The 27,198-nt window shown below is 41.3% G+C and overlaps 1 protein-coding gene across 14 annotated transcripts in view; it reads right to left on the bottom strand.

The window, feature by feature from the left end:
* Positions 1-4,216: 4,216 nt before the first annotated feature.
* Positions 4,217-27,198, bottom strand: part of SOX5 (SRY-box transcription factor 5) — a 641,540-nt gene continuing 618,558 nt past the window's right edge. For all 14 annotated transcript variants that reach the window (XM_032688182.1, XM_032688183.1, XM_032688184.1 and 11 more), the window contains 4 exons: positions 21,246-21,354; positions 20,201-20,374; positions 13,413-13,629; positions 4,217-10,048 (listed from right to left, as the gene is read on the bottom strand). In XM_032688182.1, coding sequence (XP_032544073.1) covers positions 9,745-10,048; positions 13,413-13,629; positions 20,201-20,374; positions 21,246-21,354 — 804 coding nt within the window. In that variant the 3' untranslated portion in view covers positions 4,217-9,744. The remainder of the gene's footprint in view (positions 10,049-13,412; positions 13,630-20,200; positions 20,375-21,245; positions 21,355-27,198) is intronic.

Here is a 27,198-nt window from a genome sequence, read left to right on the forward strand (position 1 = left end):
AGGTGGATCAGCTCTACTGGAGGTAATAAAAAAGACCCTACTTTGTGTGGTTTGAATCTCTCTGAATTCAAAATAATTACCAATGATGAAAATCTTAGCCCTTTGAAATCAAATGGAAAGATTTTTTCATTAGGAAAGTAAACGCTCAAACTGAATTAAAAAAAAATAAATCTAAGTCGTCAATACAAGGTAAAATGATTTTCTTCTTCTCATTGTTTAATTCAGTGGGTAAATATATCCTTAGAGGGAAGCTGAACATCCTTTTGAGGCACAAAGTCAGGATTTTGATAAAAAGAAGCCCCAAATTCAAACAGTTATGTTTGCAATATGGGAGCTCTAGGAGTGAGAATAAATTGAGCCCTGAGCTGTACCACCTTAGTTTAGTAAAGCACAGATCTATCTAATGGAAACCTGACCATGGAAAAAAAAAAGCAAAACCAAACCACCCACAATTTGCTCATCTTTGGGGTTTTTTCTTCCTATTTTTTTTAAACTGCAGACATTTAATGCCATGCTTGTCTGAGAGCTTTTTGCTGTAGCTAATAATACTTTGCACTGCTGTAGTGCCTTTAATCCAAAGATCTCAAAGTGCTTTGCAGGCATTAATGAATTAAGCCTCATAACACCCCTTTGAAGTAGGTATTATTATAGCAGTCTTAGAGATGGGCTGAGTAATTTTCCTGAAGTTGTAGAGCAAGTCTCTGACAGAGTCAGGAATAGCCTGACGAAGTCCTGCATCTCAGCTGCTTCTCTAACCACCAGGCCATTCTCCCAGACTAAGTCTCTTAAATCATTTTAATTTTAAATAATTACTTTGATTTACTTACTGTATTTAAGTCATATCTCTGTTAAATACAAGGGGAGGCATTGATTTATCCTTGGTGGGTTAGGCATTCACTGCCTGTGAAAGTTGCGCTGATAACGTGAAGTTAAACCGACACAAATCCCTGTGTGGGGATGCTCTTGTGGAGGGATAGGAGGGGCTTTTCAGGGCTTAGTTTGAGCCCCTGTCTTCACTCACACATACTCAGTACTGTACAGCTCCATCAGTGCTGCTGACACCCGCCCCAGTCCCTGGTACACCAGTGCAGCTGCCTGAAATTACCAATGGCATTTTCTTGGGGCGATAGTTTGCACCATAAATGGTTCTTCATATGGCTGTAACTGAACCTATGCCAGCAGTTTACATTATTTGTGATACACCAGCCCTCCTTCCTCCTTCCTGACATTGTTAACTAAGACTAAACACATAGTCAGGATTTTAAATAAGTCCAACCTATCTCAAAATGCCATTCAAACTGCAGCTTGAATGGCCACACAGGCAGAATTTTAACTAAACCTTAAATTTGTACTTTTAATCAGATTTTCAATTAGGTATGTACCATTCTACTGCCATTAAGACCCAGCTCTACTAAAAGGCTCCCTGTTTGAAGTATTCTAGTTTTTCCGGAGAGGTGTGACGTTAACCCCTTCCTAACAACTTGGCCATCACAGGCATGGCCATCACAGGCATGATTTTTTTTTTCCAAATAACTCTCCATTCTGCCTCTGGCAGCAAGTTTAGAAGGAACCTAAAAGGTAAATTGGTGAAAACGTGCAAATAACCAAACTCATAATGAATACATTCTTAATGTCATGCCAAGCAGTTTGCTTTGATCAGGTTAGTGGGTCAGGAATGACCATTCCTTGGTCCTGCTGTCACATCACCTTCAGGCACGCAGTGCTGGTGTGGTGGTCACAGCCAAGTTCTCTGGACATACAGTGCTCTGGGCTGAATTTGGTCTGTGATGGAGAAGGACTCTGGCTGAGTGCTGTGTTCTCTCCTCATTCCCTTAGCCCCAAGACATCTGCTGTGCTCTGAGAAGGCTGCTTGGCCAGCACAAAAAAAACCCCAAAACCCGAAAAACCTCAAACCACTAACGACTGGCTAATCTCTCTAAGATAGCCAGTTCCCTATGGCAGGATTTCTCCATGGCCGGGCCAGCTGTGGCATACATGAGAGAGCTTGGGTAGGTAGGTGTGTGTGCATGTATGTGGGGAGTCAGAACCTGTGACCCAGCTGACCCACGCTCTAAGACCAAGACCTTGATAATGTCTGCAAAGTTCATATGACCAGAGGTTGGAGAGCAACTGTTACAGATGATACCTGGGCATCTGTAGGATTTCCTTTGCATTAGCTTTCAGCTCAAAATTTACTCAGAGGAGAAAAACACTCACTGCAACCCCACAGTGTCTGCTAACTGCCAGCCTTGCAAATCCATCCCGGAGTGGGGAAGGCAGGCTGCCACCCCTCTGCCTTGCGTGGCCATGTTAGCAAGAAGGTTGTGCAGCTGAGGCACAGCTGATGCTCACAGAGTTGCCGACACTGCCAGCCTTCCTAAATTGGCCAAGGATGCTGTGATGTCATTTTCTTATTCCTGCACTCATTGTCAGCCTGCGAGCAACCTCTGATTTCAGTAAGGCCATCAGTGCTACAGAAACACCAACAGACGTGAGCGTAAGCATCCCAGGGCTGCAATTAGCTACTCTGACTATCCCATGCCCACCAGTCTTGGGCATAGATTATTTTGATAAATACCTTCACAGGACTTTCTGTATCTTTACAGTATGTGCTTGCAACTGGTTGGCCTGACAGATGCTGCCTGCTCTTCTCCCACTTTGCTTTTCTACAGTATTGCTGAATATTTATTAACTGCAAGCTCATTGACAAGCTCCCGTGCACTCTTTCTCACTGATGCCAAAGTCACAGCACTGTGCTTCCTCGTGAGGCACATACGCTTTCCATAACCTTTCATGGCTTCTGTGGGGGGTCTTTTCACTTTCCTACACACATATAGCTCTGTATGTTACTTTCTTGGTAGGAATGCGCTAATTGTCACACATCTTTCTTTTTTAAATAGATTAATGTCATAATTATCCTCATTTTCTTCCTTCCTGCTACAGGCAATTGCTGGAATGCTTTAGCATTTTTTGAAAAAAAAAAAAAAAACACAACCAAAACCAAAAAACAACCACCCAGAAAAAAACCCACAATTTGTCTGGGGAAAGAATTGTTACCACTCCCAAGTCTAGGCCAAAATATCACTTAAGGACTCTAATATTTTTTTTTTCTGCTTCAGTTGCATACTTGGGGTTTAACTGGTCACTTCTGATTTTGCAAAGCTCAGCCTTACCCACACGCATTACAGTTCAGATGTATTTTCAGCTTAGCTTTTCTCAGGTTCTCCCAGACATTTTTTCCCCACTCGTTCAGGGAACACTGCTACTTCTTTTAGGTACCAGCCCAGCCACAAAGAATAAAAATGAGAAAGAAATTCTATGTCCCTCCATACCAGGGACTTTAAGTGGTTAAACAAAGTTGACTTTTATTGGCCTGAGCCTCACATTATACAGTTCTGCTCAGGCCCATTTCCACTTCCACTGGGCAGGTGCCACATAGGTGCTGTACGCTGCACAAGGAACAGAATAAACCTCTGGTGTGCTGGTGTTTCAGGTGCCACCCTGCTCCCAGGAAGAGCACAGAGGACAACCTGGCAAGCAAGAGAAGCGTGGGCAGGTTCGTAGGACCTCCACCAGCTACCTCCTGCTTTCCCAAATATTGCCTTTTCCCTTTAGGAAATCTGGAACCATAGAATGGCATCTGTCAAGCCGTAGGCACTTGAGAGTAAGCACCCATCAGAATAACTTACTGTCAAAAACAGGTACAAATTCATTTCATCCCACTTTGTGCCATGTGCTGCTGTCAAAACTTCATGAACTGTTTAGGCAGCATGTTGGGACATTTTGACTAACTATGAGCAGAGCTATTTTTTTCATAGCTTTGTGTCATTGGTGTTTATAATTGGGTATTTCCCTGAACTTCCTTTGGTCTCTGTACAGATAAGCCTGCAGAAAGTGAACATAGTTTTGAAAGGTTGGCACGGGCCAAACCTCTGGATTCACCCATCCCCATTTATCGTCCTGACAATGAACTGGAAATTGTGCTGTACCACATTGTTCAGGGACCAACTTTTCCTTCTATTTTAATGCTAATATTTGAAAGATGGGGTGATTTTTTTTCCCCCGTGATTTGATGAAAACCTTGAATTTTGGATCAGACTAGTAACCTGAATCTAAATCTCATTTTCTGCTGCTTGAGCCCAGCTGTTTTGTTCTCCTGACAAGAAAATTAGCTAGCACACCCTTCACTATAATAAGTGGGAAACAGACCACAGGATAGGTAAAGAACACATTTGCTGTTTTATTGGTGCCTTGCAGGGCAATAATACTGAAAAAGGGGAATGCAAAAGAAACAAAAAACCAAAAACCAAAAACAAAAACCCAGGACGGTGGCAACCCACATTGTATTTTTTTTAAAGAGTACATCAACTCCTGTTTTTTTTCATTTATTGTGGCATGAATGATAACATAAAACCAAAACATGAAAATATACAACTTATATTACACTATGTGTTATGAACAAAATATAAATCTATAACTCTATGTTATATTTACATAATTATTTCTTTTATTAAATTTCAAGTGAGATGGTAGGTTGCACATACTTTGTTTTAAGCTCCAGGCATTTGATTGTCTCTATTTCTTTTCTATTTTCATTTCATATGTAAAATCCAAAACGTTAGAAGGAGTAAGAGCTTTAGAGCCAATGGAGCTATATAAATACTGTTTCAGCAAACCAGTGACAAAAAACACTGGGGAGTAGAGAAATCAGTCAGTAGAAAAAACGAACTTGACATGTTCTTCAATCTGGGAAACTGACAAGTTAAGATAAAGTTGAAAAAATGTAAATATAAACCAAGCTAAACAGCCAGCCCATGCCCTGTGAATTGAGGATACACTTGAATCCACATCTAGTGAATCACGCACAGTTCTTTGCAAAATGGAAGGTATGGTTCTACCGAGAAGTGGGCAGACAAAAAAACTGCCTATCCGATACATCATGCCCTTAAAACATAAGAAATACCATATAGTTGCCATTCATTCTAGCAGATGAATTCTTGCTAAGTAAGGTCTCTACGTTTCCACGGAGTATAATTATTTTTGATGTTATGAACGTGATGTCAGAGGCTTCTTCGGGGACAATAACAGCTCATCTCTTTGGATTAAAAAGAAAAAGCTCTGAAAATGTGCTGTAAAAAGGTTAAAGACAATTTACTTTCTAAAAAATGATTTAATTAAAGAGAGTCTACTGCAGTAACCAAATCTTTGAAATAATGTCTTCGAAGAAAGAATTTCTTCCATATGCATTCGTAATAAGAGGATTTGGTTACAAAACTAATTAAATGCTATAATAATAGCTAGTGTTCTTTTCTGGGGGCCTGATTAATATAGCGGAACGGTTAAATAAAGATGTTAAATGCACTTAAAAATCCTATTTTACTAATATAAGGCATGAATAAATTGAAAAAGGATATACTCTGTGTTATTTAATTGAGCTTAGAAGCAAGTGCCTCAGTTTTTTTTTTTTCTTCTTTCTTTTCCCCCTTTCCCCACTGCTGGTGGTGTTCTTTTGTAAGCTCACAAGATGCACGGTGCAAGGGTCTCCCCCCCAGTTAGAAGGGGGTGTCCTGTACACCCCACCCCAGGCAGCTCCCCAGGAGCACCCTTGCTCTCCAGGTTCCCAGGGGAAGAGGGGAACAGAGCCCGCCTTGGCATTAGGGCCTCGATGCGCTTTTAGGTTAATACGATCCTAATCTCTCCTAACCTGGTTTTTCTACATGCTCCAGGGCACAGAACCCAGGAAAAAAAAAAAAAGAAACAAGACAAGAAGATCTTTTTATAAATGCATGTTTTGCTTCATTTGTTTTTTTTGTGGGTTTTGTTTTTTTTTTTCCCTTAAGAAATTAAAAAGGGACAAACAGGGCCTCATTTTCAAATCTGGTCTTCTACTGCCGAAGGACACACAGGTGATCATCCTTGGACCCAAGAAAACATTAGCGCAGGCTTTAAGTATTTTTCTGGTTTGGAACCCCAGAGCCGTTTTGCGGCTTTTTTTTCTTTTTAACATTTTCCTCTTTTGGCCTTTTTTTTGTTTTGGTTTGGTTTTGTTTTTAACATTTCTGCATCGGTTTTCAACACCCGAGAAAGCAGGAGGTGGAGTCTGCTAAAGCCACCCTAGGGGGGGAACCCCAGAGGAGACTCTCGGATGGAAATGTGCACGGTGAGGAAATCAGCGTTCAGCTGAGCCCCAGCCCAGGCCGAGGCTGTGAGCAAAGCAGAGGGCTCCAGGAGAAGGTCCTGCTGCCCCTGCTCCTCCAGCACAGGAGCCACCCTGCCCACGGACACCGGGCTGCCTCCAGGAGCGGCTCCTGCAGCGCAGCCTGAAGTTCAGGGTTGAAACTTGGTCCCGCTGAAGCCAAAGGGCCTTGTTCCCACTGACCTCCCCCAGGCCGGCTTTCCAGCCCCCCTGCTCCAATCACACCTGCCGCAGTGGCACCTACCTGGAGCTAAAACAAAGTATTCTGGTAGCCCAAAAGTGACACAATTAAACCATAGAGAGTCTCTATAACGTGGTGGAAATCAAGCATCCAGCAAATGTGAGGTGAACCCACAAGAGTCAGAAGTAATTTGTTCACAAAGACAGGGAACAAATTTAAAAGTTAAAAAAAAAAAAAAAAAAAGGAGCAATTATCTGTTTTCACATTGTACATAATAATGATATAAAAACAACTGTCTATTTTTTTTTCCTTCTTATCCAAACAGAGTGCTTAAAAAAATTGGCTCTAGATGACTGGTGTAATTAAATAACTAAAATGAGTGATGAGAGAGCAGAAGTTAATTAAGATTGAAAACAACACTCCCATTAATTCACTCCATCATAATAAACATCAGAAGTTGACATGGCTGGGGCCAAAATTAAAATAAAAGAAAGAGAAATGGTGTGAGCAGAAGAAGAAGCGATTTGTTTTCATATGTATATATATATATATTTATATATATATAAAAAGGCAAGGTGGGGAGGGGTATCCATTTTAAATAGCCTAACAGCTTCATTTGCTGCACTGCCAAATTAGAACAGAATAAAATAAAGTTAAAAAGGGGGGGGTGTAAAATAAATTATACATAATTTACTAATCTGGGAACAGCTGACCATTATTATTATTATAATTACCATTACAACACTAGCAAGAAGAGGCAGTTCAACTGAAAAAAAAAACCAAACCAATACAGTCATAAAATACAAACAAAAAGAACCCTCTTTGACATGGAGGATATGATCAGCTACTCCAAGCATAATTTCAGAGCAAATCTTCTGAGAGAGAGAAAATAGAAAATAATTTTTTGAGGCAGAGTTGGAAAACAAAACAGGGAAAAGAGGAGAAAAATAAAACAGATGTTGCAAAGTAAAACTATCACGTCCAAACCGCTCATTGGAATATTGTCCTAAGTCTTCAATGGCATTTGCTTGTTTGCTTTGCACAAGGTCTGCAGAGGTCAAGTTACACTTCAAGTGGGATTTCAAGAGGCAAAGAAAGGCATTCCCTCCCTTCCCGGTCTCTCCTTCTACCTGCCCCTTTCATCCTGCACCTGGCTGACTGCAGCGAGAGCTAAATTGGCTGATGAAGGGACCATTTGTAAAAGCAATGTTGCCAAATACTGATGACCAGGGTTCTGGTGAATGCTTGGGCTGGGATCTCACTGCCACTAAGACTTAGCACAGGGCTAATTTTCCAAGTTAAAGGTGATGACAACAGCAATGGATCTCTCTCTGGGAGTAGGAATTTACCAGGAAATAACATAAATATAAAACTGGCATCCCCAGTTGGAAAACCAACTCAGAGGAAGGCTTTTGCCTCAGTATGATCCTAAGACTTTCCTTTACAGGCAACAGAGCAGCTCTGGGATAGCTGCTGTTTGAAATTTGGAGTAGTATTTATGGTTGGTTGGTCAGTTTATCTAATGCTTCTGTCTTGCTACACAAACCAGGGTCCTCTTCTCCTACAGGAATATTACAGTGAGGAGATGAAAAGAAACTCTAATTAATTTATATTTATATTCTTTTTTTCTCCCCCCAAAATAAAGCATAACATTCAATTACATTACCAGAAATGCAAACTTCTGCTCAGGATTAGACTTGTGTAATTCCACCTTCCTCACCTGGTTGTCATTGCCCAAGGAAGACAAAAACTGCACAAGCAACATATCTAAGTGCTCTAGAACAACTCTGAAAATATTTTAGCACAGGAGAGTAATTTTTCGGTTGTGAGAGGCAGCAGCTGGGGAAACTCGGCACCACAAAAGGTTTGGGTTCTTACATGCCCACTTTGAATATGGAAATCTCTTTGTAGCTATTAGTCTTCCTTCCCACACAAACATCCCACAGACAAAAGAAAAAGGATTTCTGCCAATGCAAAGGAGAGAAAAATGTCAGTTAAAAAAAAATTGCCTTTTGAATCAGAAATCAGTACTCAGCCACCCTGAAGGTACGAGTTCATCAAAACTGGACATGGTTGGTGGTAACCTACTCACGCTCAGCGAGGAAGTAACATTTCCAGTTGCCCTGTCCTGTGCAGAACAAGCCACATTTTGGACAAGCCTTTTTTATGTCATTTATTATGCCACTTGAAGTGTAAACTAAAAGCAAAGGCTCCTTACAGACCAAGTCATTTGGAGGGTGCAGGACTTCATTCTGGATCATGCTTTTTGCTCACAATAGTCCCAGATTATTCTTATTAGTACCATAAACACGCACACATGAAAATCCAAGACCATAAAATATTTTTTCTCTAAATTTCTTATGTGTCTCTCTCTCTCTCTCTTTTTTCACCTGAGAACGGCACCTACAGTTTCCTTTAAAAAGCAAAACCAAAACCAAAAATATATGTCTAATCTCACCAGCTGCTGGTATATCAGGTTCTTCGAGGGATTGTCTAAGATACAACACTGTCCTAACTTAAGACAGAGCAGAAAGCAAAGAAAAAGCAAAAGAAAAACAAAACAAGAAGAGAGCAACCTAAAAAAAAAAAGCAAATTGGACTAGTTCAGCGCTTTAGTACAAATTTGGCACTTGCTCAAAGACTCAGTATGGTGTGCAACTGATGAAGAGAAGTCCTCTCTTGAAAGGAAATAATTGCTTGTTGGGGTTAACAGAAACAGACTCCCCACTTCCCTCCTTGCCAGCCACGCGCACAGGCACGCACACACACGCGCACACACACACACTTCTGACCCAGATTTGACAGGGAGGAGGGGGAGGAGGAGACAGAGGGGGGGGTTAAAAGGAATTTTATCTTTTTTCTTTTCCTGTCAGGTGCATTACCAAAAAAAAAAAAAAAATTATTTCTCTTTAAACTGTAGCACAAAACAACAAAACACATTCACAAGCCACTTGTTGGCACTGTGTACCTGAGTGAGAATTTCTAGAACATTGTAGAACAAACAGCCATAAAGTTTATTTGAAAAAAAAATAATAATAATAAAAGGTCGACGGGTAAGACTTCAGTGCTTGGGTATAGCAGCTGAATTACTGGCATTATTTTACCCATAGCTTATATCATTCTGTTGTTGTTGTCGTCGTTGTCTTTGTTTCCTTTCTTCTGAGCCTTTTTTCTTCTGATGCAGGCTGATGTCTATTAGTCAGCTGATGTCCCAACTAGTTAAGACTAACAGTTAAAGTAACAGTCAGTGTATGAGAAAGTTAATGTGCTTGGCCACTGGCAAGGATAAACCAGATGGGGCTTTATTTATTTTTTTTTTTTCTTTTCTCCTTGAAGTCCTGTAGGTCACGAGATACTTGGACCCCGATCAGTTGGCTTGCCCCGCAATGTGATTTTCACTGTCACTGCCATAGTCCGCATCGGGGTCATCCTCCTCCTCATCGTACTCATCGTAGATTTCTCCATTGACGTCGTCGGTCTGCATCTCCTCCTTGATATGAGGCTCCTCGCCTTTGATGCCGTAAGTGCTCTGGATGACGGGCATCCCGGGCTCCGGGCTGCTGGACACGCTCGAGTGCTCCGAGGGCAGATGTGGGGAAGGCATTCCTGCCATGGCAATGGCTCCTGGGTAAACTACGCCCGCGGTGGCAATGGGGATCTGTGCTTGTTGCCTGCCACGGAGAAAAAGCAAAAGGATGTTTGAGTAGGAGGAAGGAGTAAAGGGAGGGCAAGATCAACAGCAATTTGCAAGCCCATAGCATATATTCCTGGGCATGTAGAGAAAGTCCCTAGATGGCCCATGCAAGACAGCCTTTATATCAATATTCCATCATCAACTGGTGCTCTAGAAATGAACATTAAGCCCAAACCAACTTCACTGACAAAAAAAACTCTGTAAACATCTCTAGCTGTACCTGCACTGGTTCCTGCTTGCCTGCTTGTAAGGCAAACTTCTTTTCTGGGTCAACTGGGTGTCCCATGAGCTGCCAGCCACAAATAAAGTTCCTTGCAACTCTGGTCCAACTTAAAACCCACGTATTTTAAAAATCTTCCTTTTAAATAATCCATTCTTCAGGTAGGACTAGACACAAAGGTAACACATTGCCAGCAGCAGAGATGGAGCAAGGACTGGGTAAATTGCACAGGAGTGGGGAGGTGCTGTGGGAAAATACCAATGGATGAGGAGAAAGCAAGGCAGGACTCTCCAAAGAGACAATGCTTACTCCACATTCACTCAGAGACCTGGCTACTATTAGGGAGAGGAACAGTGAGCTTTCTGGGGCCAGCATGGGTTTACAGGTTGATCACTGAAGGCCTCCCGCTGGAATATGACAGTTTCCACTGGGAGTGGCCCTTGTGAAAAGCAGGCTCTTTGAAGGAAGATGGATAAAATTGGGAAAAGGCAGACTTAAAACAGAAGCAGGCATTATTTAAAAATAAATAAAAAGCAAGCAAGCAACATGAGCATTTGAGAAAATCCTCTACAGGATGCCTTTATACGGCATCTAAGCCTTGGAAACCTGTCTGCAGTAATGAAAGAAGAATTATTCCAGGCCACAGAAATTCCCTTTGCATCAAGAACACTGGCTGTGTTATACTAGTGTTTGTTTCCCTGAGAAGCTTCAGAGTCCCAACAAGCCTAGAGGTTTAAAATTCATGCTCCTTTTGTTTCCTTGCTGCATGAAGTAATTCCATTGCAGTAATACTCTTCAGTACATGCTGCACATTGTAATGTCATCAGCGGTGTGTCCATCTGCACTGAAAAGCCTTGCCACAGGAGACAGGGCAGAGTCTCTTGAGATGAACATTCTTAATTAAGAATGAAGCCCTCCCCTGTTCCCCTGCCTGCCTGTGCCCTGGCTGTACAGTAAGCCTTGCACAGTACAGTGATCCTGAAAGACTTTCCACTGCCAAACAGCTTTACATTTGTTTGGAATCGCTGCTGCATTTTCAGATACTTCCTGCCTGCCACTGGAGTGAGGCCTCCCTCCACACAGCCCTTATTTCTGTGTTCCTGAAACAAGTCGAAGTTGTCTCAGCTGAAGATACAGCTCTTAAAGTAGGGAGTGAATCTAATTTGCATTTTATTCTTAATTCAATAGGAAGACTTTTGTTTTCTGGAGTCAGCATTTCTGCAACAAGATTCAGCACACTTAAATTGCTTTTAATATTTAACAATAGGAACACTTTGCACTTAAATGGTGCTTTTCAGAGTGCTTTTCTAATATTAAATAATTTAAGAATGGCTATTTTTCCACCTCTGTAGGATGTCCAGCCCAGAAGTTCTTGCAGCAGTCCTCAGATACTAATGTATAAGGGCTCTCAGCAGTCCAGTGAGGTGAGCTTGCCACGCTACCCACTGAAGATGAAGACACTGAGATAGGAAAGCATTAAAAAACACCCTTAAAAAGTCCTTCCCATTGTGATGCCTTCAGCATGCCCCAGCAGCCAGCACAGCCACAGCTCCTGTAAAACAAATCACTTATTGTGGTGCCCAGGCAGGAGCTGGGCTGGTGTTTAGAAGTTTGCCCTAAATGACCTGTACTGGGGGATGCAACAGATGGGGAACTAAAACCAGGAATGCAACTGTAGTGCCATGACTGCTGGCATCACACACTGACCCCACTGCAGCCATTGGCCACTTTGTCAGTAGCTTCTATAGAGATTTCACTCCAGGTTCTATGCCCCTGTGCCCCAGTGCAAATTATCTCCAGAAATGTCTTGATTTCAATGTCAGCCTTGTTTGGAAAGCTAAACAGTAAGCAGAATGTTACAAGGTTAATTTTTTTTCCCATGATGAGGCATGCATGTTAACCAGATAAGCAGTGTTTTGGGGGCTCTGTTGCCACCTATTCTTTTTCCAGAAGGCCCCCTCCTCTTTTTTTAATCTCTTGATGCCAAATGTTGGCTGACTTCCCTGTGTTTGTTTCAGTGCTTACCACTGGGATCACTGGACCTGCCAGCACCACAGGGTTAAGCAGCTCAAATTTCTCTGCTGAGCGGCTTATTATAACAATGCACACTGTAGCTGTTTTAAACACAGTCTGATGACACTTAGCAGTTGCTGGACAGATATTCTCTCCTTTATTGCTACTTCTAGCAATTAACTAGAGAGATATGCTACTCAGTTAAAATTAAAAGGATTCAAAATTCAGATGAACAGAACACAAATTTCATTATTTCAGAGGGTCACTCTTGTTGCTGCTTTCACTCTTTTTAAAACCGCTGTGTAGGCTTTTAATTTTCAGGGGTGAATACAGAAATACTGTGGAATATTTGATTACTTCCAATTCTTTTTGATCTGCTGTGGCCAAAACCAAGGAAGGTTTCCTTCTCTGCAGAAGGCAAATAACATGCTACTCTTCTAGGCAGATATTAATCTAATCATATCAAGCTGATCTATTAGCTGTTTATCAGAACTGGTCTTCTTAAAATTTATGCTCAACACAAAGCATTTAGCTTACTGCTATAAGACACTCCCTAGTATAATAAATGCTATCACAACGAACAACGCAGACAACTCCATGCCTGATATGAATTAACTGAGCCAAGTCCACATTCCAGCTCAAGTAAAGTGTGTTCAGCAGTCCTTTCTGCAAACCACTTGTCACAGATCATACTGAATGCAAACTTGTAATTTTGGCTTTTGGATCATGAGGCACTACCACAGATTCATTCAGATATACTCTCTCAGGCCTCATAATAAAGTAATAGTTACAAGGCTTTATTAGAAGACTTATGTTTCATTGGAAAATCTTAAGCGTTTTTTTTTTCATGATCAGAGTGGAAATGAGACACTTGGCTGAGGCTTTAAGATGAGCATATAGCAGAGCCAACAAAAAGATCCCTAACTGCCTAACTTCCGCCTGGAACACGCTGTTATAAAGTTTAAGCTTCATTTTCTGCTGGCAATATCTAATGTTCCTGCCAATAAACGATAACATTTACCGCGCTGAATTAACAATTCTCCCTGAATTTTTTTATTTTTTTTTTTTTTTTAAATGAAAAGAGCAGTAGTTTTTAAAGGTCCCATACCCAACATTAAAATACTGCCTCATCTCCTGGCGTCTGTTGCGCATGATGGCCTTGTACTCGCCAATGCGTAGTTTTTTGCCATCTACAAGGCAGGTACGCTTCGGCCTTGGCTTGTATTTGTAGTCTGGGTATTTCTCCAGGTGCTGTTTGCTGAGTCGGGCCTGCTCCTCATAGTATGGCTGCTTCTCTAGGTTTGTCATAGCTTTCCAGCGAGATCCTGTCACCAAGGGAAAAAAAAAATAATTAAAAAAAAAAAAAAAAGAGATTCTACTCATCCCCAAACACTGAAAGGCAGAGAAACAAGTAGGTCACCCAGAACAAGATACCTACGGTCATATCGCTTTGGGCTGGGAATCTGTCAGAGCTTCTAGACAGGGGTCAGGTCTTGTTTGTATTTTACTGGTAAACCTCTTGGTTATGGCCAGGAAGCAGAGAGATGGCACTTGAATTTTTGACTTAATATTTTATTCAAATTTATCTACATTACAATGCCTTTCAGGTGGGAAGTAAAACCATTATCCTGATAATGGGCAATCCCTGACACTTTGTTTTAGAAAACAAAGTCGCATATTTTAGAGGAATGTCCAAAGACCCCTTAGATACACAGAGTCTGCTCTGCTACGTCCCCACACTTTTCCTTGGCCATGGGCCTGTTTTCACCTCCTGTCCAGAGGAGGCACCACTCCTGTGCTGCCATCTAGTCACCGTGATCCACCACAGCTGGATCAAGGCATGAACTCGGGACAGCTCATGTCCACACCTTAACTGCTCATGACAAACACAGGATCTTTCTGGTTTCCAGGTTTGTGAGAAGTAGAATACGAAGTGATCGTAAATGCTATGCAGTCAGGTACAGGAGCCTGCAAAGAGCCTGAAGCAATGCCTCTAAAAGCTATAAACTATCCCATATGTCTCATCAGGGTTTTAGCTCCAGGACCAAGTCCTGGGGAACGCTGCCAGCTCCAACTTATGGAATTTAGTGTGTGTCATGAAGGGAAGAGCACTGGGATATGGCACACTTCTGTGCAGAGTTGCACTATGGCTTCATTGCTGGTAGTCTTGTTTTCTGTCTATGTTAATGTGGATAATTGAGCTAGGCATATAATGAGGACTTTGCAACTGTTTTTGAATACCTCCTGAAAGTTATAAACTAATATTTCTTAAAGGACATAAATATGAGAGCTGAAAGTAAAACTTCTTGAATCAGTTACCCTATTTTATTTTCCCATGAAACATGGAAGTGCTTCAGGCTAAGATACATTTCAAATAACAGGAATGATCCAAGCTGTGAAACATGTGGCCTAGAAGGAAAACTTTATTGGAAAATAGTCAATTTTCCCATTGGAAAAAAAGTTTGAATAGTTTGTCAATGTAATGGGTTCATAATGTCATATCTCATACTTGACTTTCTCTTGTTCTTCGTTTTTATGGTTACTCATACTGTACTTAGCTCATGCTATTACTCAGGCTGGTCTTAGCTCACTGTGCCCCCAAGACTGGCAATATAGAGAGCACAGTTACCCCTTCCCAGGAAAGAAAACAGTTTTATTCACTCTAGAAAGGCCTCTTCTGATTATTGACACCATTTCCCCCACTGCTCTTTGAATCTTTTCTCCAGAAGCCCAAACTGCAGCATGGAATAAAGGGCTGGTAGAGCCTGACCTCACACCTACAGATAAGTGACTTGTAAACAGCAACGCCTTCATTCTGAAGACAATGGACGTCTCTTTCTTAACAAGTACTGAGTTGGAGACAAAACTGTCATTTGTCATGATATTTACAACAGGTAACACGCAGAGATCCCCCAGCTAGTCCTGGAATGGGAAGCAGTTTAATGACATCGTTATTAGCTTAGGCACAGCACCATACCAGCATGACTAGGTGGCTTCTAGGATTTGGACTGAAACTCCTGCACGGCTCTTCGTATGCCATACTGAGGTAGTGTCTGTACATGGGGATCTGTGGCTGTGCTCTGTATTACACAGAGCAGCAAAGCTCTGTGGACAGAACAGCAGTCAGCAGCCTTGTCTCCCACAGAGAAATTATTCCAAGCTTTTTCTGGCAAAGAGAGTGGTTAGAAAAAGTGACACCAACTTTCCACATATAGTACCTCCCAGATTTTGGGCTGAATGACACAGTGGTAAACATGTGGAGATTGCCAAAACACTGCACACCTCCTAATGCTGCAGAAGATGGAAACACAGATCAGGCCTGTGTTGAACGATGTTAAGAATTCAGGATAAAACATGCAAGCTCTACTGGAAGATGCCCAGATGTGGTTCTGCTTTCAAATTCTACCTCACAGACACTGGTACACTGGTGTTTCAGCATACAAAGAAAATCATAGCAGTTAATCTAAAGCTAGAGTCCTCTAATCACAGACCTGCTGAAAACCTAGTGGCTTAGAAAACCTGCCCTAGCTTCTTTTCCTGCTGCTCAATCACTTTTTATTTCTGAATAGAAAAGTTGAAACCCTCAGTCTTTAAACAAATCTTGACATTTGCTTCATATGCTGTGAAGGGATTTGTAGTGTAGGAACTCAGACATATTCTGAGACAGACAGGTGGACAGAAAGGTAGAAATTGAAGGCAGTTGTTGCAGAATTGCCATAAAACTGCTCTATTCCACCACAGTTCCTCTTCTACTGTGTTAGTTCACTTGCTGCAATCCTACACTCAGATCTGGGCAGGCAGACTCCTACCTCCTAATGTGAAAAGATCTGTAAACAGTGGGTGAAGTTAGGCAAACATGCAAGTCTTTGCAGGATCAGGGCCATAAAAAGTGAAATTTTGATGCATAATATTGGTACATACAGTTACACATACAATATTTATACATAAATGTCATTTGTCATGTTTTTCCTTCCTGAGTTGCAAACTGAAAACAACAAAAATCCTGGCAGTTTCACCTCTCTTCCTAGAAAATTTTTAATAGCTGCCTTCTGCAGTGATACCTCCTCTTACTATGACTTCAGTGTTTTTACAAAATATACTAAATATAATTTACTAGTATGTTTTGAAGTATCATACATAATTAAACAAACAATGCCGTCAAATTTTTCAAAAGGGCACATTTTCTGTTGATAAACCCTTGTAATGTACATTTTATCATTTTCCCTTCTTAGTCACATACATAATCCAACCAGCTCTCTGACTGGTCCTAATCTGAAATTTTCAAAGTTTGAAGAATACATAACTCTGATCTTTGAATTTGAAGCCACAGTTCAAGTTATGAATGAGTACTGCCAATCAACATACTAAAACTGGTTAAGAATACCTTATGTTTGGACGAAACACATTTGTAATAGCTTTATCTGTCATTGTTTTACGTGTCTGTAAACACACCCAGGCAGGCACGGGTACCTATGCACAATGCCAAACCCAAGCCCAAACAAGGTATGATTGAAGAATCTTGAAAAATCTCTCTTTTTAAGGGAAGATTTACACTCTTGGGTGAGTTTTCCGCTCACCATCTGTGTTGGAAAGCTTTGAGTGGGTCAAGTATGCAAGGCTTTCTCCTTGACTATGAAAACAAGAACCCGTTCCCCTCCCTGGATGAATACATAATGACAAGCAAGATTCTTGCACAATTCTCTCTGATCTGGTGGCTGAAATATTTAGGGGAAAAAAAAACCCCAACATTTACAAGACTTCAGTACCAAGCATGGCTTCTGCCCCCAAAGTGAGGTAGGGCAGCTAGAGCTGTGCTCACACAGCTGTGTGTGACTGTGAACACATCTGGAGAGGGCAAATATTAGAACCCAGGGCAGAAATGAGATGCCCTCATGTATGCACAGACACTTGTACTCAGGTACACACCTGAGCATATTCAGAGCTCTGCCTGCATGTTCAGAGCTCTGCTTATCGCTGATTTTAAGCCAAGTTTCTCTGATAAGAATTTTCAGCTGTTTGCAATATCCTCTAACTTTCAGTCCATCAGACTGACATTTTTCAATCTGAGTACCTGATTCAGGCTGATTTTATGTTTAATAAATACCCTCACATACACAAACAGTTGTATAATGTATAGGTACGTGTGTAGGTTTGTATTCACACACTTATACATCCCAAGAGAATTTCTGAAGGCAGTGTTTAACTTCACTGTTTCCTAATATCTTCATGTAGATTTCTCAGTGAAATTAATTAAAATATTTACAAAGAGATCTAAACAATGCATTATTAAATTGATAGGGTCCAGCAGACCCACTTTAGCACTTTTTTAACAATTTACTAAAAAAAAATCATTATCCGCAAGTTTAAGTTGCAATGAACAGATGGATGACAAACGTATGCACAGATGAATTTAGTGACAAATCCGTGTATCTAATTTTTATGCTCATAACATAATACCACAGTGTCAAACATAATCCCTAGAGAATTCTAGTGCTGGGAAGGGCACCTCCTCTCATTTTACTATAAAAATGGCCCTCGATCAGTGAGAACTCTTATCTAAGCTGCTCTCTGTGACAATGAGCTCTCTGACCTCAATGTGTAGCAGTACTGCTGGAAAAATGGGAAGGAAAAATCGCGGCTTTCTAATAAGGAGACCCTGATACCTGGCTGAACTGTAAGCTTCTAGTTGCTCACCCTACGCCAGTTAACAGACAGCTCCCTGCTGACTTCAAAAGACTGGCCTTTTGCAATTGAGGGAAGACCTTTGTAACGTTTCTGTCAAGAAGGAAGACGTCAGGACATCCCTCTCCATTGCAGAGGTAGAATGAAAAAATTAAATGTGATGCTGGAAAGAAATAGAAACATCATCTCTCACTGCCTCAGACCTTGCTTTTCCCCATATCTGGCAGCAAAACAGAAAGAGTTTGGAGTCAGCTATACTGTCTGTCACCTCAACAGGATCTGTAATGAATTTGCACATTTTACTCCAACTACTGTATATCTAATCAGAAAAAGATGTCCCCATATCTTCCTGATCTAGTGCCAAATAGTAAAAGGTGATTCCTTATGTTAACAATTTCAGCAGAATGGCTTATTAAAACCAGATTTTAGGGTATTATAAAATGCTTAGAAGCCCTTTAAAATGTCAACCAGGATCCCCAGAGACTGCGTAAAATGTCAGCCCAGCTCAAGCGCCTGTTTTAAGCAGAATGAATTAGCAGCGTGCTGTCGGAGGTTGTTATCCAAAACAATCAGTTAAGAGGGAAAACATCAAGCTCTCTTTGTACTTTCTATATGAAAAGGGCCATTCAGAATGATCTTGTAGATTTCTGAAGCTGATTATTTAAAAACAGGTTTAACCAGGTCTACTCTCAATTTAGAAACAGACCAAAACTATTACTGCCCTGTCCTCTGGCTAATCACATCATACACCTCTGACCAGTATAATCCCTTTTAACCAGTATAAGGTTATTTTACCATCAACATAACCAATTTAGCCTTCTAATCCTGTTCCCATAACTAATCTAATCATTTTGTGCCACCCTTTAAATCACGGGTTAATATCATCACATCTGCCATCCACAGCAATACATTCTGCCACTCCAACCAATTTATCTCATTTCCACTTGCCCCCTGCTAACTTTTCATAATACCACTCTCATCAACACAAGCCTCAAACCTCTGACCAGTCTAAACTCGGCCTATTTACCAGACCTGCAGCTGGTTAATGCTGCCATTACATTTCTTGAGTAGTCTGCAAAACCACTGAGACCTGCAGCCCAGGTAAACATGTTCTCTGCTTAGCCACTGGCCTGAGGGGTGCTTAGGTTCTGTAACAGTTTTTCTCAGTAAAAATTCAACATCTCTAATTTGGTCACAGATTTTTTTTTTTTAATTATTTTTTTTTCCTCCAGAACAGTGATTCATGGGCCTCAGAGAGCCTTATCAGTCACCTGCTGTATCATTCAGCATGTCACAGAGGAGTGACTTTGGACAGAACATGGTACTGAGAATCTGAGCAAGTAGTGAAAAGTTGGAAGACTATGGCATGAGATTCAGTAGATGACATTCATCACAAATATTGCTTGGAACGTAAAGAGCAGAGGATATGGAAACTAGATCTGATGTTTCTTTTTTTCTTAATTTCAGGGTTTTTATCAGACTATGGGAGAATGAAAAACCACCACTGTAGGAGAAGATTCAATTTGAGAACCTAAAGGTGCACAAGTCCATGGAACCTACATGTCCATGGGTCCTGAGATGCATCTGCAGGTCCTGATGGAACTGACAGGTGAACTGGGGTAACACTGTTGGTGGACAAGGGAAGGGTGACCAACGTCATCTACCTGGACTTGTGCAAAGCATTTGACATTGTCCCACGTGGCATCCTTATCTCTAAACTGGAAAGACGTGGATTTGATTTATGGACCCTTTGGTGGATAAATAATTGGCTGGATGGTCACACTCAAAGAGTTGTGCTCAGCAGCTTAAGGTCCAAGTGGAGACAGAAAGTTCTATGGCACAAATCAAATAGTGTAGTGTGCTACCTCAGAGACACTAGATAGATGAAATATGTGGGCAAATAAATGACAGCAATTATTCTGTGCTCGTTCAACAGCCTAATGAAATGAACTGTTTTTGTCTATTCAGTTCATGTTTTCAAACCAAAATTACCACCACAATCTCAGTAATTACAAAGACACAAGAAGATGTCAGGTTATGCTTAATGCATACTGCTGGGTAGCACAGTGGAAGCTCTTATCACTGTTGTCCTTGGTGCAGTGACAAAGCTGCACAATAGAGAGACAGCACTTCCATTGTTTCAGGTGCTCGGCTCTATTAATTCAAAATATTTTTGAGTTTTGCTCTGAAAGAACGGTGCTCTATCACTCTTACCTAATATCTTGCTGATGTTGGAGTTGTGCATGTCAGGGAAGGCTTGAAGGATCTTCCTCCGTTCGTCTTTAGCCCACACCATGAATGCGTTCATTGGGCGCTTGATATGGGGTTCATTGCTACCACGCCCTCTGGATTCCCGATAAATTCGAGACTCTGAGACTCCTGCACTTCCTAAAAAGAAAGAGAAAAACATTCCCAGCTTGTTTTTCGTTATGCAGCTACCTCTGCCTTTAGTAACCCACGTCAGGTGCTGCACATTCAATGAGTCCATGTTCATAATTGGTTAATGTTAAATATATTGTATATTGTCTAGTTTAATTACTCTGTTAATTCAGTATCACATAGCACAGACTTGATGAAGACTTTAGACTGGTTTTTTTCAATACAAGGCATTAAACAGCTTTTCTAAAACAACTTTCACTGCTTAATAACGTAAAGCCTATATTTTTCAACATAGATTTACTTTTTACTTTCTTCCGTTCTTGCTTAGAGGATGCATATGTTACCCATCTTCTACCTTTTTTGTGAGCGAAAGGGGGTAATATACGGCAACATCAAGCATTTCTTCTTAAGCAATTCTCTAACTAGCAAAAAAATACTTACATATCCTGCCTGGTTTTGTGCTGACATCTCCATAACAATATATGCAATAGCAGAGAAACAAACAAACATTATGCTTGCTTTATCAAACCAATAAAGTTCCCACAGATTCAGAGCACGCAACACTTATGGAGGATCAGGTCTATACTTCAGGGATTCCCTGTGTGATCTCACTTATAACACATATATTTGCCCTCTTTAGTCCCTTTTACTATCAGAAATACATTCTTGGTCCCTTCTTGAGACCTTCAGTGTACAGAGGGAAGGCTGAAAATCAACCTCCAGACTTAAAACGCCCCATGATGAATCACTTTTTCCTGCCTTCTTTCACAGCCGCTTATTGCTGACTGCTCACAGGCCTCCAAAGCACTTGGATTCTCCCCCAGATCCCGCTGATACGCACACACAAACCTGGAAATTAGGATAAGCCATTTGTACTGACCGTCAGAATCTCCACTCATGTTGAAATCCATCATTGCGTGGCTAAACTTTCCGTCTTCGCTCTGTTTTACTGCCAACTGCTGAGTCAGGGTCTCCAGTGTTGTTTTGTCCTATACGGGCAAGATGACGGGATTTGGATCAGGAAAATAATTAAACATTGCAATCGCAAAGTTCATATGTAATTTAGAAGGTTGATAGGGAAGCTGGATAACCATTCACAACAGTTTACTGAGCCAGGTATTTAACAATACATAATAATGTTTTTTCTGGAAGAGATATGGTTGCAGACTCTACCGTAAAGTCCTTTTTAAAACTTGCTTATTAGCTAGTGATGAGCAAACTCCATAGTGTTGAAAAGATTGGTTAGCTTGGCATGATAAAATTGGCTGCACATCTGAAGAATATTTCAACTCTCTATGTCCCTGGGACTGCAAAGCTGGATTCGAAGTTTAGATGATGCACACTCTTTTGCAATGTATTTATTGTTTTACTCTATTTCCAGCCTGCAATCAAAGTGCAGGGACATGCGTGACTTTCCCTTCTTTTTTTTTAAGGCTGTATTTTAGGAAGCAGCCCATAGGGAAAAAAAACCACCCTGCAGTTCAAACTTATTCAGGCCTTGGGAAAGGGTCAGCCTGAATTAAGCACGATACTTGGGCAGCAGTTTGTGTTCTCGTCCAGACTGTTTTGCCCAACCCTACTAACACCCTGTCCGTCATTCATCTAGTCAGAACTAGCTGTGAACCCTGGATTGCAACAGGCTAGTGTGTGCTGCCAATTAATCTGTCAGGCTGCAGTGGTGTCTAAAGACATTGCCAGAACAACATGCCAGGCCCATTAATTCCAATGTTCTCTTCAAAACACCTCGCTTCCCCCTGAATTGTTTGACTTTACAAATACAAAGGTGTTCCATTTTCCAACTGTTTTTGTTTTCCCAATGACTTTTGCTCATAAACATTCTATCTTCCTGACAATCATATGTTTAAAAATAAATCTTTCAGGGAAGCAATACTAACATTTCAAAATGTTAGGCACTGTGCCTTTTGCAAAGCTAAGAAAATGACATGATACAGCATGATAATAAAGTGGCTCCAGTCGAAAAAATTCTTTTGAGTTTCTTCCTGAAAGAAAGATCACTGTTTCCTTGCTCTATTCCACTCTCGATGACTGTAAAAGATCAATAAACTAAAAAAAACGTTCAGATTTCACATGGCAACCAGAGACTTTGCAACTTCTATGTAGCCTAATAATGTCACTGGGTTATGTTACAGAAGAAAACAGAACAGAGAACAATGCGAATACAGAAATGCTTCCTGCGATGTGACGTCCCTGCATCTGCAATTCAAAGAATGGTTCAAATTCATGAAAGTCATTGAAGAAAGATTTTCTCGAGAGTGTTAGAAACAAGGCTAATCTGCTCAACTTTGTATGCTCACAGAGTTTAGGGAATATGAGGTTAACTTTCCTACTCCTCACATTCATTTTTGTTGCAGATCCCTTTCGCACTCCTGGTGCTCTGTCTATACCCTGACGTTTCACCAGGGGAAGTGTGCAAGATGAGTTATCCTCTTGGTTTTTTAAGGAAAAGCTCATGCAGCAGAGTCAGCCTATCACAAGCAAAAGGGCTTCCATAACACTACCAGGTACAGAGATCCAGAAAGCTTGGAGAAGCTTCGAATAAGCACCTGAACTATCCAGGCATTTATTTTTACCAAACTCTTTGATCTATTGGTTTTAACTCAGCTCTCATTTCCAAAGCAACCTGTCAGCAGTCAGAAAGTCAGGAGTAGGTTGACCTTGTACTTCTTCCAAATGGATCACAGATATATCATGGAAATCAACAGTTTTTCCTCAGGGGGAAAAAATCTATTTACCATCAACTTCACAGTGCTAGAGTTCAACAATTTTTATGTCAGAAATCATTTTAAAATGCTGCCACCAACCTAAAATATAAAAGAACATTTCCTCTTTTTGGGTATATCAAGGGGGAGGGGAGTTATTCTGTTGCAGACTTTTCTGGAATCACGCATAAACCTCTTAGAGAAACAGAGCTGAGAGCGCAAAGGGCACAGGCTTAACAGCTTTTCCTTTATGCAGTAAACGCAGCTCTTGAAGTCAGAGGCAGTTACATTCAGAACCACACTCCGCCGACATGATCTGATTGAGTCTTAAGGTCAGCGAATACTCCGGCATGCCGTCTGCAAGGTACGCACCGCGTGCGGCTCGTTTATCAGAGTCTGACTTAACAAGCCTACAGATGCTCTGCCGCTATCCATCTTAGGCAAAGTTTCGCATTTTGAGGTACAGCCACATCAGATGAAGTGAGAGAGCACAGACATGATGGAAGAGGGGCTGAGAGGGAATGCCAGATGAGTGCTGAGCTCCTGGGATGCTCTGCACGGCCCCGCGCTTGGAGATGGCTCTCCGGAGAACTGAAACACGGGTGAGTGGGGAGACCACCCTTCTAACACAGTGACAATTTTACTCCCTGCTGCTTCAATGTAGGGAATGACAATATAATTCAATCAGCAGTGATAAACTGGCAGCTAAAAAGACCTTCTCCATGACGTTGCTGTTGAAACGGAGGAAGTCGAAGCAGCCAGTTGTACTTTTCTGTGTTGATGTTTAGAAATGTTTAAGTATAAAGGCATTAATAAGTCTGTTCTTTCCTGAGCCTCTGCAACTGCACTTCTCCTATGAGGAAAGGTTATGAGAGTTGGGATTGTTCAACAAGGAAAAGAGAAGGCTTTGCAGTGACCTAATTGTGGCCTTCCAGTACCTGAAGAGAGCCTACAAAAAAGATGGAGAGACTATTTAGAAGGGCCTGGAGTGACAGGACAAGGGGGAATGGCTTCAAACTGAGAGAGAGTAGGTTTAGATTGGACATTAGGAAGAAATTCTTTACTGTGAGGGTTGTGAGGCACTGGCACAGGTTGCCCAGAGAAACTGTGGATGCCCCATCCATGGAAGTGTTCAAGGCCAGTTTAAATGGAGCTCTGAGCAACCTGGTCTAGCGGAAGGTGTCCCTGCTCATGGCAGGGGAGTTGCAAATAGATGATGTTTAAGATCCCTTCCAACCTAAGCATTAAACCCCCCCCCCCAAACATCAAAAACCATCCACCTAAAAACCCCCTAAAACAGAATTAGGAGAGCAGAAAGAGATCAGCAACACCCTGGCAGGACGCAAAAGCCTGACAATACGTAAGCAGCATTGTGATTTCATGCCCTATGCTCTTTCCATTAAACACCCTGCAGCTTATTTTCCCCAATTCTGACGTACAGAAACACTTCTATAATTACAAAATATTCAAAAGGGGCTAAGCAACATTCCCATGCTGTTTTGCTTGAAAGCACTTGGATGATGACTTAGTGCTTTTCTTCTGATGGAAGCATCTCCTTACCTTTCCTACAGAGTCTTCTAGTTTACAGAGGAAGTATTTATGGAACCTCCAAAGAAACAAAGGAGAAACTTTTTTCTTCCCTGATCCCAAATAAACTGGCAATCTGCTGACATTGCTATCCCAGCCTCCTCTCACAGAACCATAGAAAGGTTTGGGTTGGAACAGACCTTAAAGATCAACTAGTTCCAACCCCCCCAACATGGACACCTATATAAGAACTTCAGACAAGGATTTCACAATGATTTAAAGTTTATATAAAACTAGGATCATTATTTATCACCACTATCTTAATTCAACAGGAAATTACATGTTCTCAAAACTGTCACCACTCCACTGTGTAAAGCTGAGACATCATCCAGTGATAACAGGTGGCTGCATGCATGTTGGGTTCAGAAGAACACCCCTTTGCTTCAGGTATGAAACGCTATTCATCCTGTGAAAAATGCACAAGTCACATCTACTGCAGCCTAGCACCAATATTTACAGGAAGAGCAGGCAAGGTTGGTCCAAACCTAGGAAAGTGGTGTGAAGAATTGCTTGTGACACCTGCCAAAAATCAGACAGGACAAAGCAGTGAAAACAAACACCAAGGAACACTTCTGCTCTTGCAGGAGAATAAACACAGGAATCTCGCTAAAGTTGAAGTGATTATTTTCCTTCTAAATTTCTGAATTTTGTACCAGACCTCAGAAGCCTGAAAGACATCCTATAAACATCTTTTTCCTCTATGAAGGACTTGGCAGAAGTAAAATGTCTATCCTAATGGTCATTTCTATTGGATTGTGGGAGAGGCTCTCTGCAGGGGCAGCAAGAACTCTGTTGACTGGACCATTTAAAATTCTAATGGGCAAACCAGAGAAGATAATACTGTAGAGAGCAATCAAACCTACAACAGCCCAATTGTTCAAAGTATAAACAGAGAGGTTTTATCAATAGCCACAATGTGATAAGAAGTTCCTAAAACTTTATTAATCAAAGAAATTCATCTGCCAGAGAAGACTGATTTGTATCACAGCTCTTAGAAATGTTCTAATTATATTTAAAAGAACAATGAAAAACACATCCACACATGGAATGTGTCATGTAGAAAAAAATATATAAAAAATGACTAAGCACCACAAGTCAGACTCAGTTTTGTGGTCAGCTGCAAAAGTTACTTGGCTCTCTGTCATGGATAGCTGTCATAGTTTAACAAAACATTGATCTAAAAATGACAAGAACTTGGTTGCAGTCTCTTTCATAGAAGAAACATAAAACAAGAAGAGTCAAAACATATGTAGAACAGCCTGACCATGTTTGCCAGAACTCCTCCCCCTACTACACAAGAGTGAAGCAAAACCTTGGAAGGTCTGAGAAATAAAGACATTCTGATATATTTACCCACTCCCCTCCAGCCTCACCGCTCCCATCTTGTACTGGATCATGGTACCAACGCTCAGGGTGCACCTGAGACCATGAACACGCCTCCACTCCTGAAGGACTCCACAGTTCTTCCAGAATACTGTGAATGCTGGGCATATGGCAACGGATCCCTCCTCCCCCTCTTTGAGACATCCTTTTGGCTGGGGTATTTGGCAAGCACTGACGGTACTCTGAACTCCGTTAGAATTGTATTTTGGCAAGAGCCGTTTTTCCGATTGCATAATTCAAGGTTAGCAGCTTCACTGAAGCAGTCCACTCTTCACTTTGCTACTCCCCCCCACCCTACCCCCATTTCCCCTGACAGGAATATTTTTCCTCTCAGTTTGATGCCTGCAGAGAAACAGCCAGCGTGGAATTCCAGAGGAGGAGTGCTCAGGAGCATCACTTCACATTCCTGCTTTTCTTATCCCAAGTGAACTGAAAGGCCAAATGCATTTTTAGGGGAGCTCATGGGTTCTTGCACCTCAGAATTACAAGCACACTGATGAACTGAGTGCCTGCTACCTTTGTTCCCTTCAGTGTCAATACATAAAAAGAAACAGATGGTTGCCTGCTACTGTCCTTTTCAGTGTTCCATTCCCCCCCCTCCATCCCCGCCGAGTACAGTTTGTCCAACTATTTATCGTCCTGCTCTGTGGGAAAAATTCACACATCTAAACTTTAAAGGTGGAATTTTCAAATAGATTGAGATTTGATAAACTAGTTTTTATCTTAGATTGCTGAGCGGGGCCTGTGACAGCATCTGATGTGGTTCGCAGTGCAGAAGCAGATGTCTCTCCTCAGCAAGGCCCAGTAAATATCAACCATTCTGACACATACCTTGGGCAATATGCACCAAATCTTAGAGTACTAGGCAGATTAGCTGCTATGATCCGGCAATGAAAGTTCACTTTATGACAGAAAAACATATTTAATTATCAGACGCACTGGTGGCGCCAGGTGTTATCCGTTCAACATCGTGGTATTTTCCTTAGCTCTCCAAGAAGGTGAAGAGTCTTATCCTACATCTGACAAGAGCAAAGACTTTGTAAAAGCAATCTTTCTGTGCAATTCCTCTGCCTCTTGCAGTAATAAACATCAGAATAGCTTGAGTTATAAAATCTTCATCCACAGCCTTTCAAGATGTGGAAA

Source organism: Chiroxiphia lanceolata, chromosome 5 (assembly GCF_009829145.1).
Source record: "Chiroxiphia lanceolata isolate bChiLan1 chromosome 5, bChiLan1.pri, whole genome shotgun sequence".
In the NCBI taxonomy this organism is placed as follows: Eukaryota; Metazoa; Chordata; class Aves; order Passeriformes; family Pipridae; genus Chiroxiphia; species Chiroxiphia lanceolata.